The sequence below is a fragment of the Aythya marila genome (genome assembly GCF_965140915.1).
Source record: "Aythya marila genome assembly, chromosome: 8".
In the NCBI taxonomy this organism is placed as follows: domain Eukaryota; kingdom Metazoa; phylum Chordata; class Aves; order Anseriformes; family Anatidae; genus Aythya; species Aythya marila.
The window spans coordinates 996,502-1,015,451 of NC_139049.1; the positions used below are offsets into that span (position 1 = coordinate 996,502).

At 35.4% G+C, this 18,950-nt stretch overlaps 1 protein-coding gene across 14 annotated transcripts in view; it reads right to left on the reverse strand.

Moving 5' to 3' along the window:
- ZNF644 (zinc finger protein 644) overlaps positions 1-18,950 on the reverse strand; it is an 80,170-nt gene that overhangs the window by 11,993 nt on the left and 49,227 nt on the right. For 6 of the 14 annotated variants that reach the window (XM_082765853.1, XM_082765852.1, XM_082765851.1 and 3 more), the window contains 3 exons: positions 7,839-7,911; positions 4,118-7,149; positions 3,338-3,943 (listed from right to left, as the gene is read on the reverse strand). In XM_082765853.1, the coding sequence (XP_082621979.1) occupies positions 3,338-3,943; positions 4,118-7,118 (3,607 nt within the window). In that variant the 5' untranslated portion in view covers positions 7,119-7,149; positions 7,839-7,911. Of the gene's footprint in view, positions 1-590; positions 714-1,388; positions 3,314-3,337; positions 3,944-4,117; positions 7,150-7,838; positions 7,912-18,950 lie in introns of those variants that run through there. The other 8 variants (XM_082765842.1, XM_082765849.1, XM_082765850.1 and 5 more) reach the window with 4 other exon arrangements.

The window sequence follows — 18,950 nt, forward strand, 5'->3', positions numbered from 1 at the left end:
CAAAATATGTAATTTCAATATAAGCATTGTATTAATAAAAAAAGCATTAATAGTAGTGCCAAATGATGTACTACACTCACTCCATTGTCAGTCACTCCATAACTGGTTTGTCAGCCAAACAAAAAATGAAACCAGCTACATATATTATGTTGTTAGAAATACACAAGCTGGAAAACTATTTGTTTCTCCTATTTTAGCTACAGTACTCTTAGTAATTATATGTAATATAATTGCTTTTTTTTGTTTATTTTTTGAGGTACTTATAAACACTTTGTTAAATGCCCAACTAGCTGGTTTTGAAGTTGTGGTATTGTGGGAGAATGGATTTATATGAACATCTCTTGGTTTTGCTTACATACCTTAAGTGTTGGATCCAAAATGAGTAAGAATGAAAATCAGACATGAGAGTGGACAACAGCAACATACCTTTGTTTAAAAGTTGCTGAAGTTTTAGGGCAAATAATTTTTTTATTTATTTTTAAACCAACGGAAGCTTCAAAATTATTTGGAATTAACAAATGCTTTTGTCCAGTCTGATGAAGAAAATGCATCATAGACAGACTTGCTTTTACATCTGTAACAAAACATACCTGTCCCAGTCAAAAGTCCAGCACTCTTCTTTCGTGCATAAGCGCGTAAGTGGTTGGACAGGCTAACAGCACTTGTAAACGTCGTATTGCAATGCACACACGTTCTAAGCTTCACAGGCATACCTATCATTCAAAAGAAAACTATAATCCAGTTCTCTCTTCAAAAAAATGAAATTCTCAAAGCGTTGTAAAAAGTTTTCTGTAATAAAGATGGTTTAAAATATATTCACTGCATTGATGCAATTGTTTAGTATATTAGAAGGATTGAAGTTAACCATTATTAGTTTTCCATGTAGTGCTTTAAGCCAAACCTTGTTATTTGAACAGAAAGAAGGCAACTTGAACCCCCTAGGCTACTCTGCATTTAATACCTAATATGAAATTCCTACAGATCTCCACGTTATGAAGCTCTATTCCCAAAATAAAACCCTACAGTTTGAATAGCACAGTTCTGTTCAGAAATTTCAGAGCTTGCAACATTTCCAATAAAGAGAATTTTAAAAGTATAGTTGACAAAGTGGTAATTAAAACCCATAAGACTAAAAGGCTCAACACTAAATTAGGCTGCTGCTGAAGGCTTAGAGAGAGGTGGTAAAACACATCACTGAACAGCTGTTAAACAAAACATTTTGTTCAGTGCATTTTCTATTCATTACTTTAGATGCGCAATCAATAATGAAAGTTAATGATTTGAAGTTTTTTCTAAAATCTCTGTGCTAAATAAATAATCAACAAAGCAACATGCTACTTATCACAGGAAAACAGTGAAAGTGAAATAATACTGAACTCCTCACTTACCAGACAAAGAAACCATTATAGCTTCTCCCTTGCTCAACTTTACCATCATGTTCTCCATTTATTTTACCCAAGATACAGTGTTTTGGTCAACTAATGTTTCCAGTTCTCTGCTGATAAATCATTAAAAGAACAACAACAAAAAAAAGCTATATCTATCCAACTGGAAAGCCTCAGTTTACAGGAAAGGAAGAATCCTATTCTCCAGCAGCCCACAGAAGACATGCTGTTTTTTCAGGCAAGTTACAGAAGAAGAGTATCTGGTTGGTAAAAACAAAAAAAAAAACAAACAAACAAAAAAAACAAACAAAAAAAAAGCCACAACTTTTTCACTCTAAAACCAGGATTAAAAAGATTTGCCTTTTTAAGAAAAACTAAAGTATTTCAACTTGATGTTAAATATTTTCTCATTAACTCAACTGGCACAGTGCATTTGTTAGTTGTCAAATTCCATTACCTCAGCCACAGATAATTATAGGTCCCCATTCATAGCTGTTAGTATTATGCAAGCGCATGTTTGTTTTTACCTGGTTGTTCATCACAACCAAACAGGTTCTATACCTAGTATTCAGCAGTAAATATTAAACAGAAAGCAATACACAGTGTCAGATTTGGCAAGCTACTCCTTTAGCATTGTTTTTCAAATAATTAAGCCTGTCAAAGACACGCTTCCTTTATTAAACAACCTCCTGTCTTAAAGGACAACCATATACATCCAGAAGACATTAAAGGTAATTCTGTTCTGCCTCTGTCATTTTAGAAAGCCACCTTTGTTAAGAAATTGATTGCCACACTTTCATAGCCCCCTATAAGAACTTCTGAGCACGCTGGACTTGTTGCTGTTATTTCTTTAAAGGAAGACGAGAGTATATGTGAAAAAGTACTACGCAGTGCCAGTTTTACTAACCTACATTGAGTAATAACAAGAAAACCAAAAGAACTGAAAAAGTCATGGGTATAAAACTAAGATCTTACTCCTCAGTTTAAAGAATCCTGCAGCATTATAAGGTGTTGTCCAAATAAGAAATATATAAATGCAAGCTCTACATACACATTAAAAAGGATCCTGCACGAATTCCTCAAGACTAGAAATAGCTCTGACAATTAAAAACATTCTAAAAAAAACGAACATATTAGTATAGATTGTCTAGAAAGTCAATTATAGAATTGTTTCATTAGCACAATCCTCAGCGGATGGGGACACCTTTGTCCATATCAGTCAGGGGCTGAATATTAGAACACTGCTGACTACAGCTGCTTTCCATCAAAGCTTAAACTAGCACACATCTTCACTCAGGATAGACAGGCCCTAAGCAAGCATGAGTTTCCCCCAGCAGCCACGATTTTAAACCAAACAAGAATTAATCTATGGTGCAAGAGTCTGTTTGCCTAAGACATCAAAATTAGTCAATAGATATTAATCAGCTTAAAATATTATGTGCTTAAAATGTCATTAACAATTCTGTCGGTTTGAACAAATGCCGCTTTGCACAAGTCTCGAACATTTAAATGAAACAGCTTGCAAAACAGCAGTTTTAAAGCCCAGAAACAGGGTCCAAGCCCAAACACTTCAGAACTGTTAAGTCTGCCAAATACCTCAACTTATTGGTGGTCTAGGATGTGTCTTCTTCCTTACTGAGATTCGTTTTGTGCCCACTTTGGATTGGTAAACTCAAACATATGCAGAAAAGGAGCTACATTCCATGCAAAAAAAAAACAAAAAACAAAAAACAAACAAACAAAAAAAACAACCCTCAGTGCTGCTGAATATTCACTTAAGAAAAAACATGCAAGAAAAATTTGCTGTGCTACCTCTCATGGTCAGCATCCTCTGGAAATGAAATAATCAAATGAACAGAATCCCCCTACAAAGTACTGTGTACTTGTATGTTTTCTGTGAATTAATGCGTTCTTTGGAAATGTTGTCAAGACAGCGAGAAACATCATCTTACCTGACTGCATAGTCAAGTCCATTTTTTGTGGCTGATACATCAATGGACTGTCTTCATTTAATGGAAGAACACATTTCTGAACAAACCTCTTTCTCGCAGTTTGATTATGAATCTTTTGAGGAGAAATATCAGGATTCCTTTCTTCTCCTAACCTTTTATTTTTCAGAAGTTCTATCAGTGTAAGTGACTGATTTTTTTTTTCATCTTGTAGTACTGCTTTTGTTTCATCACATTCATTTAGGAAACTCAGCCCTTCTTCCTCCGATGCAGACACAGATGTATCTTCAGTCTTTAGGCCATTATGGTATGCTTCAAGAGGTATAACATTCTGAGATAAGAAGTCATCATTTGATGCAAATTTCTGAGCAACAAACGGTCTGGGAATAATGCGGCGACTATTCAAAGCCTTTAGAATTTTTTCATACTTCTCTTCGTTTTGCATCATCTCATTCAGAACACAGATCGGAGACTTGTGAGCATCCCACTTGGTTTTGCCAAGCCTCTTCAGGTGTCCGCGCACATGATTTGACAATCCAATTTTAGTATCAAACCAGCCTCCACAGAGCTGACACGTATGCTCAGAGGAAGTTTCAGATTTCTCAATTGCTATAAAGAAAATAATTTTCATGTATTTTGACAATTATGTACTGTTAAATATTACTACGGCAAATCATAAGAACAGGCTTTACAACAAAATGAAGCAAGTCTTGTTTATTGTTCAACTTAGCATCTTTGTCCCCTCTAATTTACACCCAAATTAAAAAAAAAAGAAACACATACCTTTTCTAACACGCTTAACAGGAGTTCCTGTTCCAGTTCTTTTAAAATGTTGCATTTTGTCACTCGTTGCTATCTGTTCTGGTGAAACAACATGACGGGCTTCGTAGCTCAATCCAGCTCTGTGAAGATGCCCTCTGACATGATTGGACAATCCAACACCTGTTTCAAAGGTTGCTGGGCAGTATGGGCAGGACTTCTTTTCAAGCGACAAATCAGTCCAATGGAAAACTGAATTATGTTTTGGCAATGCTGATCCTACATTTTCTAAATTCTGAGGATCATGCAGCTCACGGAAGAAGTTACTACCCTCAGCATCTTCATAATATTCAAAATAAAAGCCATCATTCTGCTCATAACTAAGCGAAGATTTATCAACAGCTTCATGATCTTCTATTTTACCTTTGAATATAGGGAATAGGCTTACATGCTCCTGATTAATATCACTGTAAGATTCATCCTCCACAGAGTGTGTAGTGTAATCACATAGTTCAACATTATCCCATGAACTTTCATCCTCCGTTTCATAGCTGTCTTTTTTTTCAGCAGAGTTAAGTTTCTGTAAAACAACAACAGTCATTTTATGCAGAAAATCTGGATAGCAATCCAAATCATTTCCTGTAACAGAGCCTTCCCTCTTGGATTCTTTAACCACTCTTTTTACAGCTACATGCCTATGACCTTTATAGCCTTTTGCCCTTTTGCTATCAAGATTATTTGAATCCATGACAAAACAATTATTATGGGGACTTCTACGTAAAGAACTGACACAGTTGGACTCTTCCTTTTTTAAATGCAAAGGATAAGAGTCACTAGATTTTTTAATCATCCCGTAGTTTTCATATTTGTGTCTATATAAATAATTATTGCTTGTTTTGACACTAGCTTTCTGCTTTGCTGCTTGATGAAAATATTTAGGTTTCTGGTCAATGCTATTTCTAATCAAAAAGGTCTTGTTTGTAGAATTTAGATTGCACACACTTACAGATGACTGTGAAACGCTTTTCCGGGCCTTCTGTATCCTGTAGGGTCTCTTGTGAAGTTTGGTGAAGTTACTGGACTGTGAAGTAGAGCCAAAAGATCTTTTTACATCCTGTTTTAAAACTGAGTTCTTCGGAAATGTAGAAGATTGTTTCATCAACTGTTTTGTCCTGCTACCAAAATCTAAAGATTCTTCTATAATGCTGCCTTTCCTCTTTTCTAGTCTAAGATGGCTACGAAAGGGATCGATGCAAGATGTTGGATGCAGGTATTCCATGTGTTTTTTTAAAATGCTTCTAGCCGAAGTTGTAAATGGACACATCTTACACATGTACGTTGCTGACTTTTTTGAGGATCCTAAATATGGATCTTTCATGGATGCCTTTTTCTGTGATTTCCTCTGGGACATGTCACTACCAATAATGGAACATTTGACTACTGCTCCATGAGCAATCCCTCGATGGCATTCAAGTTCATTTTCTGTCACAGCCATGAAATTGCATTCCTCACAGCAATAGTATCTTTTATCTTTTTCATGGGTCTTTGCATGCTGCACAAATGTTTTGGGACAATTAGTACCAAATACACATTGGGGACACTGTAACCGTGCACTCCTACCCTCATCCTGAAGTTCTTTAAGCTCACGGATTTCTTCCATCAGTTTCTGCCTTCTTTCCTGGTGAATTATCATATGTTTGAGAAGTGAATTACGATCTCGAAATGTCCTTCCACATTCCCTACATGCATAGGGCCTCGGGACATTGAGATGTCGGAAATGGCTGTTCCCATCTAAATGGTACATCATATGCCTATGCAGATGTTTTTTCTCCCTAAAATTCACATTGCACTTTGTACAGGGATAAAATGATGGTTCATCAGTACTGAAAGTAGATGGTGATTCAGAATCATTCTGTTCACATTTATTTTTTAAAGTATTGGAAAGAAAAGTGCTAGTGTGAACAGGAGAAGCATCTTCTGCACAGCTACCAGTGGGACTATAAATGAGTTGTTGGATAGCATCAACAGCTTCCAGCTCTTCATCTGTGGATTCAGGCTTTACTTTATTCAATGAATATTTTTGTGGTTCTACCATTTGTAGCTCTTCATTCTGTTCTAAGAAGTCAACACTTAGAAGTTTTGATTTACTAGGAATATAACCTGTATCACCAAAACAGTCTTCAGTATAGCGTGTTATTTTACTAACGTCCATTTTTCTTTTTCTCTTTTTTTCTAAACCTACTTTACAGTGAATTGGAGACTTCTCTATTGTTTCTTCATTTGTCATAAGAAACTGTATAAACTCTTTCTGTGGATCCCAGCTGGGATCACATGTCGATCTGAAACCACCTGTACCTGAGGAAATGCCTGTTAATGTATCAACACAATCATCTTTTACCAGTAAATTTTTATCATCCTCACAAACTTCTACTTGGCCTACTAAAGTGCTATCTACACTATTACCTACTGATTTCTGTGAATCACAACCAATTGAAGCAGAGGTAGGTAGATTTTTAATGGAATGAGTCATGTTCTTAGCATGTGCTACATCAGGTAACAAAAATAAAACTTGGTGCTGATTTGATTTTTGTGTTGTACTCTTTGCAGGCAGCTGAAGGTCTTGAACCACTGTCAAAGTTGAGCAGGAATCTGTATGATGACCTACAGGCTGTCCAGTGGTTAATGAAACACTGCCTTTATTCATAATGGAAGTCTTGGTTGAGGTGGAGTGTGAAACTGGTCCATTAACAGCAGTTCCTCTAGACAAGATAAAGTTTTCACTAGAAACAGTAGGAGCACCAGTGTGTATAAATAGAGAAGTCTGGCCTCCACTTAAGGCTTTTTCAGATAAGTCCCTTGATAGCTCCTCAGGCAGAGTCAGTGTATTGTTCTTCTGAAATGACGTGTCACTCTCTTGTGATTTAGGAATGCCACCTTCTTCCTCAGATATGAAATTATCACCACACAGAATTTCTTCTTCTTCTTTAGCACCAGTGACTTCAGTATTTATCTCTAAGTCATCCATGTTGCTGGTCTGTCCATTAAGCACATTTAGACTGAAGCAAAAAAAAAAAAAAAAAAAAAAAAAGAATCAGGCAATCACAGAAATAAAGTGTCAATTTTAATTTACAATATTTTCCAGGAACAGCCTTCTTCACACTGCAATCAGAAAAAAAATAAGTTTTGAATAAGAACATGCATTTTTAACAAGTTTAAGATATTCAAGACATGTTTAAAATTTATAAATGAAGCAATCAAAAACTATGCATTTTTTTGCTATGCTACATTACCTACAAAAATACAAAACACCTACAAGCAAGATGGGAAAAAAATGTGATTAACAAAAACTGAGCATTCTACATGCGCAGTAACATGAACCCAGAGTTTATCTTTAGTTGCTTTCTAGAGGCAAAACAAGTTAGCAGTAAAAGCTATCCAGATATCTGCTAGTTATTTCAGTGACTTTTTTTTAAACCATACTTCCATTTAGCACCTAGGAAATAAACTAATTTTTTCGTATCTCAAGGTATCACTTTTTTCAATTTGTTTGTATACAACTGACATGATGATACACACAAGCTTGTAGAGTGTTTACTTTGGTATTAATTGAGAAAACACATAACAAGCCCAATTTTGAACATATGATTACTGATGGAAACGACAAAGAATCTAGAGTTAATCAAATTAGAGTTGTGCTAAAAGGAGTCATTACCTAGACTCTTTGAATTAAAATGTTATAACTCACAACAAATATCCATGGCTCCCTGCAATGGTCCTTTATTGAAATCAAGGAAGACCATGCTTGACATCCTTTTTTCCTAAAGATAGAAAACAAGCTGATTAAAGGATACCATTTTCATTTTTTTACATCACACATCAAAATGAGTTTAGAATTTCAATTCAACATCATGACAGTTATCCATACAATTCAAAGCTAGCTATCACTTAATGGAAATTCTCTGCTACTGCTTTTGTTTCAAATCAGCAAAAAGACAAAAATAAAATAATTTCATCTTCTAAAAGTTTGTAAGAAACAAACCTTAATATGCCATGACTTTTTTTTACTTTTTTTTTTTTTTTTAAACTGTTTAGAAGAAAAATAAGCTGTATTTGGAGTACAAATATAATGGAAAAAACTTACTGCAAGAAGTTAAAACATTATTTTCTTTGCTACCCAATTACTGAATTACCCAATTTAGAAATATGGTTTTATTCTATGCCAGCTATGTAATAAATATTTAATATATGAGAAACAACACTATTTTATTACGTTAGTTATAACATGCCCTTATGCAAATGTTCTACTAGAAAGGCCACATATTCAGCTTCCCATTTCTTAGACTTCTGAATTTCTTCGCTGTTTTCAGATGGGTCAGTTTCTACCACAAAGAAGACCTCTATTAAGATCATATTCAGAGCTTTCACTATAAAATGGTGATAATGCACCACACAGCAGGTGTCTTTACATCACATACACAAGTTGGAAATTGGCAGTGCAAGCCTGCACTAAAAATCAGTAAAGCGAAATTTACAGGAGGGAAAGCTCCAAGAATACACAACTACTCCAGTAATTTTATCACTGAGTAATGTAAGCTTCATATAATATTAGCAATGGAGTATAAAAATGTTCACAAAAAAATTAGAAGCAATATAGTAAAGTCAGTTTTGCCTGCAAGATAGTGCATTTTCCCTGTTTTGCTACTGCAGAAGTAGACAAACGTATGCTCAGTCAATTTGAGAGCCTATATTAGCTTTTCTCAACAGGAAGCAATGTCGCTAACGAAGTGGTAAATTCAGTGTTAATGAGTGGCTTCACTGTTACCACCTGTGAGGTAAAATCTTCCATGTTCCAAGTTCCACCCATCTGTTCTGGTGTTAGGGGTTCAGAGGAAGAACAGACGCTTCCCATTTAAAGCAACCTCATTGGTACCCCCTGAACAGCAGGGAGGCAAACTGAGAACATCGTGCCTGCTTGGAGATTGCAACCCTCATTATCAGAATGGCTCCTGAAAACTTTTCACAGGTTCATGTGATGAAGACAAAATCATGTTGCTCCACATACAAAAAAACATATGTTGACTTTAAATATTAGTGTTAAAGCTTGAGCTAAAACAAGGTGGATAGGGCACCACACAACCACCTCAAACTTGAGAGTCCCTTCAAAACTATCCTGAACAAGAAACATTACATCGTGCAATCATAAGAGACTCATTTCCATATTGTGTATTTATGGAGATTGTGAACTATTCCATATGGATCTGATTAGAAGACTTCTATGGTAATACAGCTGTCCCTACAGATTTCAGGCTTTGAATTAAGCCTGAAATGCTTATCATATTGATAATATCACTGTTACATTTTAATCATTTTCTGCTAATTATCTTCTCTCCCCGCCCCGCCCCCCCAGCTACCAGAGTGGTACAATTCACTATTATACACCCAGGACAAACGCGAAGAAGTTCTAACAGTGTGGTCCTAAAGAAAACATACAAAAAATATTGTTAAGTAACATTAGTAAGTAACATTAATTTAGAGTATTGTGATAACAGTGAGCCACATGCAATACAAGTGCAGAAAATTACTCCGTGGCAATGATTCCACACAATACCATCATTTTTGAGGAAATCATTAACTTGTATCACATTCAGGAAGCCTACCACCCATACTGAAACACTACCTAAACGTGAACATATTGGGAGGAAAAAAAAAAAAGCAGAAAGAAAATCAAAGCTACTAGCTACTAGCATTTAATCAAGGCTATACAATATTCTTTGCATATTTCCATCACTGTTTTGTAAGTATTGTTTTCTATACCACATCACAGATGCACACAATATTAATTCTCTTGAAATGCATGGTAAATAAATCCTTAATGTAGTTGAAAAAATAAACTTCAAGTTTAAACTTGAAATTTAGTATTGCAAATAGTGTTTGTTATAACTGTATGGTGTTTGCCCTGGTGAGTTACATAGTGCTTACATTGGAGATAAGTACAGAAGAGCAATGCTCAAAAAGCCTAGCCTACATAAACATGCACAATTCAAGGCTCATACTATTGAAACACTTTACCTAAAAGGCCAAATTCTATTCAATTATTTTAGCTAAACCTGGAATCACTGTCACACAGTAAACAGTTATTTTTAATTTACATGATACATTGTTTATTATAGCGGAATTATTTCATACTCAAGAGTAAAACCCAACCAATTATTTAGCCAACTTCCACCCTGACTTAATTAACTACTTTTCAATTTACATATTAATTTTTAAAAATACTGTTTTTCTTCATAAAATATCAGTTTCAAATAATAATGAGTTCTGCAGATATGACTGCCTGTGGCCAGATACCCTAAGCATTAAAAAAGTGTAAGGTCAGATCTGTCTTCAAGATGACAGATCATTTAAATGCCTTAAGCTAATCTTATTGTCTCAAAAATCTTGAACATCAGTATTTTTGCAAACTATCAGCACTTGCTATAACACCTTTACTACACTACATCTTGAGGTTACTACAGAAAAAATGAGGTGATAATTGCATATTAACATAATTATTCGGTAATCCCTCTCAGCAAGCTTCCCAGGTCACTCAGTAATTCAGATTAGATGCAACCTTCTTGTCATCAGATCTATGCTGTCCACTTTCTGTTCATTAATAATTCTTTTTGATAGGAACGTACTTAATTCCACTGTTCTATGTACATTATTAACTGTATTTATTAAAAGTAGGTTCATGACATTTCCAGGTTCCTGTTTCATAATGACAACCTTTGCGATGTAGTAGTGTCACACACCAAATTTTATGCCTTTATGCAATACTAGTTCATTAAAGCTTACACTCCAACACTGTGCTGTCGCCTACTAGCAGTTATAGCTAGATGTTTGTCAATTTCTGTTACAAAAAAAAAAAAACAACACCTTATGTTATGCAGATTTACAACAGATTTGAGAGCACACAGGAGGTGAAAAATTAAGATGGAAAAAATTGACTGAGTTTGTGAAAAGCATGAAGTGTGTTTATGTATTTTGATACCAAGTTTCATAGTCACAGTGACTATTAAATGGCACAAAAACTTAAAACCCATCTCCCAAATAGACTGAATTTACTCAGCCTAATTAAATGAACTAAAGAAACAAATTATTTCAACAGTGTTGAAATGAAGGCGAAAAGCTCTGTTTGTCCTGTGCCAAGTAATTTGTCATAAATGAAGTTCTTTAAGCAGATATGTGAATAACCAGGGCACTCGCGATTATTAAAGAGATAGGAAAGGTGTTTAATGCCTGCACTGATTCCATTTAATTTATTTCTTCAAGACTTTGCTATGTAAAGAGAGAAAACTAACATACCTCATCTCTTTATCCACAAGCATTCCTGTAATAAAGCTTTTTCAAATGACAGAAGATACAAAAAATGATGGAACCAGTCACAGATTTTTGAGCAAGAAGCGGCAGACCTGAGAGCTTGTACGTTGTGGCACCAGACAGAAGCAGAAGCTCCTTCCGTTTTGCCTAATTTGCAGTCTATTCCTATATTAACTTAGTTATGACCCATGTCACACATTCTGTCAAAAGTGAAATGTTTAAGAACCTTTGGAAAATGAAGGATTATGCAGAGTAAGTTTTACCCAGGTCAACTGAAGGAGTGGGGTGAGAAATCCAAAACCCTTGCCTCTCAAATAACTAAGTGTATTAGTATAAACTAGCTGCACCTTCAGGGAAAAGTAATCTGTTTGGAGAGCATCTTTTTACGTGGGCAGATAGTGACAAGACAAGGGAGAATGGCTTTAAACTAAAAGAGGGGAAATTTAGATGAAAAGTTAGAAGGAAATTTTTCACGCAGAGGGTGGCGAGGCACTGGAACAGGTTGCCCAAAGAAGCTGTGATGTCCCATCCCTGGAGGTGTTCAAGGCTGGGCTGGATGAGGCCCTGGGCAACCTGGTCTGGTGGCAGGTGTCCATGCCCAAGGCAGGGGTTGGAACTGGGTGGTCTTGTAGTTTCAATCTAACCCAAGCCATTCTATGATCTCACTTAGTGAATATCTGGACAATATTTTTGCCTCTTCCATACAGTAATTCACACTCTTCATACCTACTGAGTTTTGGGTGTTATCTAACAAGATCAATATCCAAAGCTAGTATGATTATGGTATTGTAATAGTTAGAAAAATACATATTACTAGTTTCCCTCTTTATCTAAAAGCTATCTTGATCCACCCTCAGATGGAAATAGAGCTATAAAGCCTGACAACCAAAGGTCAAGTCAGTGACTCACCTTGCCTTTCTCCAGCATGTTCGCAAATTAAATTGTTGAAAATACATTCCATTCTCCACAGCACAGGTGGATTATTCTTAGATTTCCTTACTTAACTTTGAAACCTACAAATTCATCTGAACACTTCTGGAACTTAACTTCTGCAGCTAACATAGGGCTAGTTTAGTATGCACAGCACTTATAAATGCTGCCCTCCCACACCTACTCTACACGCAAGCATATGATTATTAATCTAACTAGTCTGAGCAGTTCCACTGAAAATTAAGCTTTTCTGATTCCAATGTTTACATGAAAACATAAACATCATAAAGTTCCCATAGCTAACGAGACTCCTGTATTAGGTAATTTTCAAAGCAGCAAGAAAATACTCCAATGCAAAACTAAGAATACAAAAGTTGCCACCATCCACAGTAATGACAATACTACAACCTATTATGCATTTTAATATTTATTTTTAAACTGCACAAATTGCTCCCAATTCCTTAAAAAAGGTAGGAACAAGAAATTATGTAAACCAAGATGTAAAATTCAAAATGAAATTCACCAAGATGTCATATTGCTGTGGAAAAAGTTGACCAAAGAGAAATTTACAATTATACAGGAGTAAATTACACAAAGTTCTCTCCAGGAGCTTGCAAAAGATCAACATAACTGAAGAAAGATAACTGTCATTGCTCAGGAATGGAAGATTCCCCACCAGCTTTTAATAGCTAGACAGCCTTACCACAAACAACAGGTTTCCTGCATAGCCTGTGAGTCAAACTCAAAACTGCTACTTTGTGTGGAAGTCTCAGATTTGAGGCAGATATGTTAATTCTAATTCCTACAGTAGCACTGCAAGTCTTAACACTACAACTACCATTTACCTCTCTTGTTGACTACCAGAATGTACAGAGATTAAAACTGATCTCAAACAGTTTTCTGTATTTTTTAATACTGACTCAGTTTGAAACCAATCCAACTAATTAATTTCTCATCTGGTCACACATTGCCTTAGATTTCTAAAGCTATTTCTACTCTAAAACACATGCAACCAACCTCAGTTCAAAGTCTGACATTAATGTCAAACAAAAATACTGCTTCAAGGTATCAGGCGGAAAAAAAATGAAATTATAAGATTTTACCTGTATTGCAAAAAATCCAAAACATGATACAAAATAATCAGAAAGAAATAATTAGTTTCTTAGGAGTAATTTACTAGTTTTTAGAATTCAGAATCTTCTAAACAGTCAACACAAAGACATTAAAGTCTACAAAATCTTTAGGAAATAAAATGCAACCAAGGCAAAAGAACTTTCTTCATGATGAGAAACTATCAAGTTCAGATCTTTAAGGAAAAGTGGGCTGGTATTCCACTAAACCATCACCCTACAAAAAACCTGTCTATTCATTATACTCAGGAACATCACACTAATTTTCGTAACACTCATTTACATGAAACTCTGTTACTAGTGAAACTTCTTCAAAAACTGTGTATAAAATAGAAAAAAAATGTTTCTTTAAAAATGTCAGGCTTTTAGAAACTTGATTTCTGGTCTAGAATGTGTAAGAGTAATATTTAACATCTCATATCTGCAAGGCAACAGTTTACAACTGAAGCACGACTGTCTTACAATTCAAAAAACATATCATTGCTGCCACCAACCATTCTCATTCTTATTTCTTGAATATTGATTTGCTTGGGCTGCGTTTGGAGGACTGCTGCCAGCATGCTGAGGGAGGTGATCCTTCCCCTTTACTCTGCACTGGTGAAGCCACACCTGGAGTCCTACATCCAGTTCTGGGCTCCCCAGTACAAGAGACATGGAGCTACCAGAGAGAGTCCCCTTGAAGGGCCACTAATTTGATTAAGAGATTGGGGCATCTCGTATGAGGAGAAGGCTGACGGACTGTTTACCCTAGAAAATAATACGTGATCAGTATGGGATGTCACCCACGTGTGCAAACATCCGAAGGGAGGCAGAACTGCACTTTCTTCAGTGGTGTCCAGTGACAGAAAAAGAGGCAAACAAGCACATGAGTTTCCACTTGAAAATAAGGAATTTGGTTTTTTATTTTTATTTATTTATTTATTTTTAACTGCAAGGGTGACTGGCAGAGGTTGCCCAGAAAGTCTCCATCCTTGGAGATATTCAAAAGCCTTCCAGATGTGGTCCTAGGCAAGCTGCTCTAGGTGACCCTGCTTAAGAAGAAAGGTTGGACAAGACCTGTAGAGGTCCCTACCAACCTCAACTATTCTGTAATTCCGTTTGAGTACATTTTTTCCACAGAGTATCCCAATTCTCACTTACCTTACTCCCCATTAAGAGTGCTACTTACATTCAGACTATCTGCTTTTATCATTTATTGTAAAATATCAGAAATATAAGCATAAGTATCTTAATTAAAAGAAGTTTCTGAACACTACCTTTAGATTTTCCATTCTGACAGTTTAAGAAATCAACAACAAAAAATCAGGTACGTAGGAGAAGTGCATTTTCTCTACCCCACGCTAGGTAGAACATATCCACAGCAAAACCCTAATTCTATGTCCCTCACCTCCAGTGTTCCTGTTTTCCAGAGTTCTCTCTCACTAAATAAAGCAATAATATTATTCTGAAATTTATAAACCTGCATTTTTTAAGTTCCTCACCATTTTTTATTAATATTTCTACTATTCAGGACTTTCTACAACCGTTACAATTACTTTTCCATAGGATGAATCCCCTCTTCTAGGCCACAATTTGCTTTGATGTCTTTTTGATATATCACACCTCAGAGAGGCCTAAGGACGCCAGATTCTCAGTGTCAGCTTTTCAGGCGATACAAGAAAAGTATTTCCTCATCATCCAGCCCATTGCCATCAGTAATGCACTTTTGTAACTGTAGTCACAGTGAGTGAGAAATTTCCTAAACAATGTGTTTAGGAAAGTACATGCTTTCTTATGGGCTCTAGTGCTATCACTACAGTACGCATGAGAGGGAAAAAAATAAATAATACAAAAAGAAAAGGAAAGACCTGCTGTCATTGCAGAAGATTCTGGCTTGCAGAGAAGAGAAAGTTGTCTCAACATGTAGCCATATACTGTCAAATTACTTTGCTGTATGTTGGAATTATGCTTTTCTTAGCAGCAAAGCCAATTTAAATGACTCCTGCCTTCCTCTACTCCTCCACATTTCTTCTTTCAGTTTATCAACAATTTCATTACCTAGCTTAAAAGGCTGGCATATACACTGCTGAATCAGCACAACTGACAGGCAACAACTAAGAGTAAGGGCACAAACTTTTCCTAGCTTTGTTGACAGAAAAATCTAATGGAGAATCCTTTCCTAAAACTTGCATCAACGAAAAGTGAAAATGCAGAGAATTGCAGAAGGCAAAAAAGTAAGTTTTGTCAGTCCCGTATTTACCTGCAAAAGGCATTATGAGGAACGCTACTATGAAGAAATTTTATGCTCTAAAATTACTTGAAGTATACTATTCGAAGTAAAATGCTAGAAATAAATGCTACAATAATTCAACTCGGGAACATTAGGTATTACAATTTCTGAGAATACTACTGATGTAAGAAATTACCTTAAATTACGTTTTAGACATTATAGCTAGATTTTCCACAAACACATACAAAGACAAATCCCTTCATTAGGTTTAACATGAAGCATTTTCATTTCTAAAACTCATCGCTGACTTTTATAAAATTCAAAACAAACCTACTCTCCTTTAAACCATAGTTCTGCAGATTCAAAGCCAGTTTATTTGTTCAGACAGAAGTCATTCTTAAGCCAAGTACTGCCACCAAGTGGTGATGAAATTTCATATGCAAATCTAATGATTCCCCAAATGCAGAGCTCACAGAACTAAAAATGTTTTCCCCAGTGCCAAGTAAGTGACTGATGGTGTACTAAGAAAAAGACTTAAAACTAATCAGTCAAAGCAGAACTGCATATTTTTCATAGTGAATCAAAAACCGACTTTTAATTTAAAACAAAGTTTTTTCCTACATTTAGGCACTTTTGGTCAGACACCTTTTGTGAGCAATGGAGAAAAAAGCTTTCTTCCACTACAAATCCAATACACATAAGCCAAATGACTCTAATAATTAGCTGTTTTCCATAACTCTGTGCAAACCCCCAGTGATTACAACTATATGGCCACAGAAGTCTTGTTTTCAGGGTACTCTCAAATTTCAGAGAAAGTCAAATTCAGTAACTGAAGCAGCTCCACCTGCCCCGACTTTTAGCATAGAAACATCCAGCATTTTATTTGCACAAGCTTTACCCTTTGTTAATAGAAAGAGAACACAGACAGCCAATTTTAATTTAACTATTCTGAGGAATATTTCTCAAATTCATTAAGTTTGTATTGTTATCTGCACAAGTTATTCCTGAGGTGTTATACCCAAAGATCATTGATGAGAACACTGCACAACAACAACATGATGCCACATAACAGACTTACAGTACAACGCTCTTAAAAGACATTAAAAGAGTTAAGCTCAATTTTATTGGCATATATCTTAAAATATTACACACCATTCAACTTTGGGGAAAATTCCAACTTTATTTCCCATTACACTGAAAAAAAAAAGTGGTAATCGTTTTTTTCCAGCATGTTCTGAGACCTATTTAGCAATTTCTCAAGTGTTTTTTCTCTTATATCCATTTTACTGCACACATTTTAATAGCATCACAAGTTCTAGAATTTTATCTTCTGCTGACATAGAGACTTACCCTTTAAAGCATACTATCTTTCCCAATTACAAAAATACTTCTTCCTCAAATAAACACTCTGCTTTTACTCATTTGCTTTAGAACTTCAGTGTAATGAATGACATTTAGTGACTCATAACTAGGCAAACCGCTTCTAATCAACCTCTGTATTCTTTCAGTGATCAAAGGTTAAGAAGCTAGCGAGATGGTAAGCAACAGTGCAAAGAAAGCCCAAAAACTCTCTTGTGCTTTTTTAGATTAAGATGAAAATATTCTGTCCACTTGGAGACTGTTATCATCCTTACTTGCAAATGTATGAAATTGAGTTTTTAGGAGACCTGCAGCTGTATAATATTGAACTTACACTTCCAACTAATAAGAAATGTAAGTCAGTCCCCTAATAATTTTGTTTTTGTTTTATTGTAAGTAATTTATGGCAGAAAACAAGTCTTCATAGTAACTGAGACAATCTGAACAGTAACATAAATTGTGTAAGATTCCTGCCTGAACCAAAGCAAAATAAATCAGGCATGCCTTATCCTGTGCCTCTAAATATAACCTATCCTTCAACACCTGTGGTAGTATTATTCATTTATTACATTTTCTGCTTTTAGGTAAAGCAATATTAAATACGTTCAAGACAGCTTCTGGAAACAAGTGTGGTTTTGCATGGGGTCTCAATTGGTTAAAACTTATCCTAACTCTACAACCAATTATAGAAAAATTCAGCACAATTATCTATCCTCTGTAAACTTTCCTGTTACATAAAAGTAACCCATTATACTGTTAACACACTGAGACAGATTATTGTTCTTAACTTTCACCCATATTTAAAAGAAGATAGGTTTTCCAAGTTCCAGATTGTGTCTTTTGAGCTTCACTGGAGGACCTAAGAACAGAGACTACAGTGACCCCAATAAGGGACATGCACTGTTTGTAAATAGTATCGTACACTTGTGTATTTTTAACTGACAAGAGGTTTTTTGATTTCCAGAAGTCAGGTCATCTTACTATCTACATTTGCAATTAGGAAAACAAGTGATTGCAATTAAAGCAAAAAACTCTAAATTCATTATTCACATAAAGAAAACGTTCAGTCATTAGGAAATGCCTTCTTGTAAAGTATACAAGATGTTTGAGTGAATCATTAAGAGACTTTTTCATCTAGTGCTTTAAGTGACATAAGCTTACGCGAAAGGCCAAGCCTGCACTGAATTGTGTGAGTTAAGTTCATTGTTTAGAAGTCTACAAGACACTGCAGTGTCTACACTATTGAGTGGAGACAGAAGACACACAGTTGATAAGTACAGGCTGTTTGTTAAAATCTTTCAGAGTTGTCCTTGCCGCCATTCTCTGAATCTTCTTCAGCTCTATGTTGCTTTTCAGTCACAGGACTAAACTAGCACCAAGCTTCGATACAGTTTGTTCATACCATACATAGCACAGCATTGCAAATTCAGATAAATGGATATTTGTTTTTTGGTTTGTTCCCTTATAATATGTAGCATTTTCATTGATTTATTGACTATTCAATTGTCATTTTCATAGTTCCATCAGAACCACAAGATCTCCTTCAATCAATAACAGTATTGATCAAATGTCATTATACTGTTTGCATATATTCTTTCACATTTTTCTGTCCTCTTGCTGTATATGCAAGAATACATACAGGCTTTCTCCTCAGAGAACAGCTTAATTCTATTGTACATAGCTAACCACAATTAAGATGAAAGGTCTTTGGAATTTCATTCAGAAGACTGATTTCACACTCAAAGAACACAATCAGTTACTTTCATGTTGCAGACTTCTCAACTAACTTTCTGTATTTAAACCAACAAGATACCACATAAATTAAAGGGAAAATGTAAGCTAAGTACTGAAAGCATCAGAATACACAATG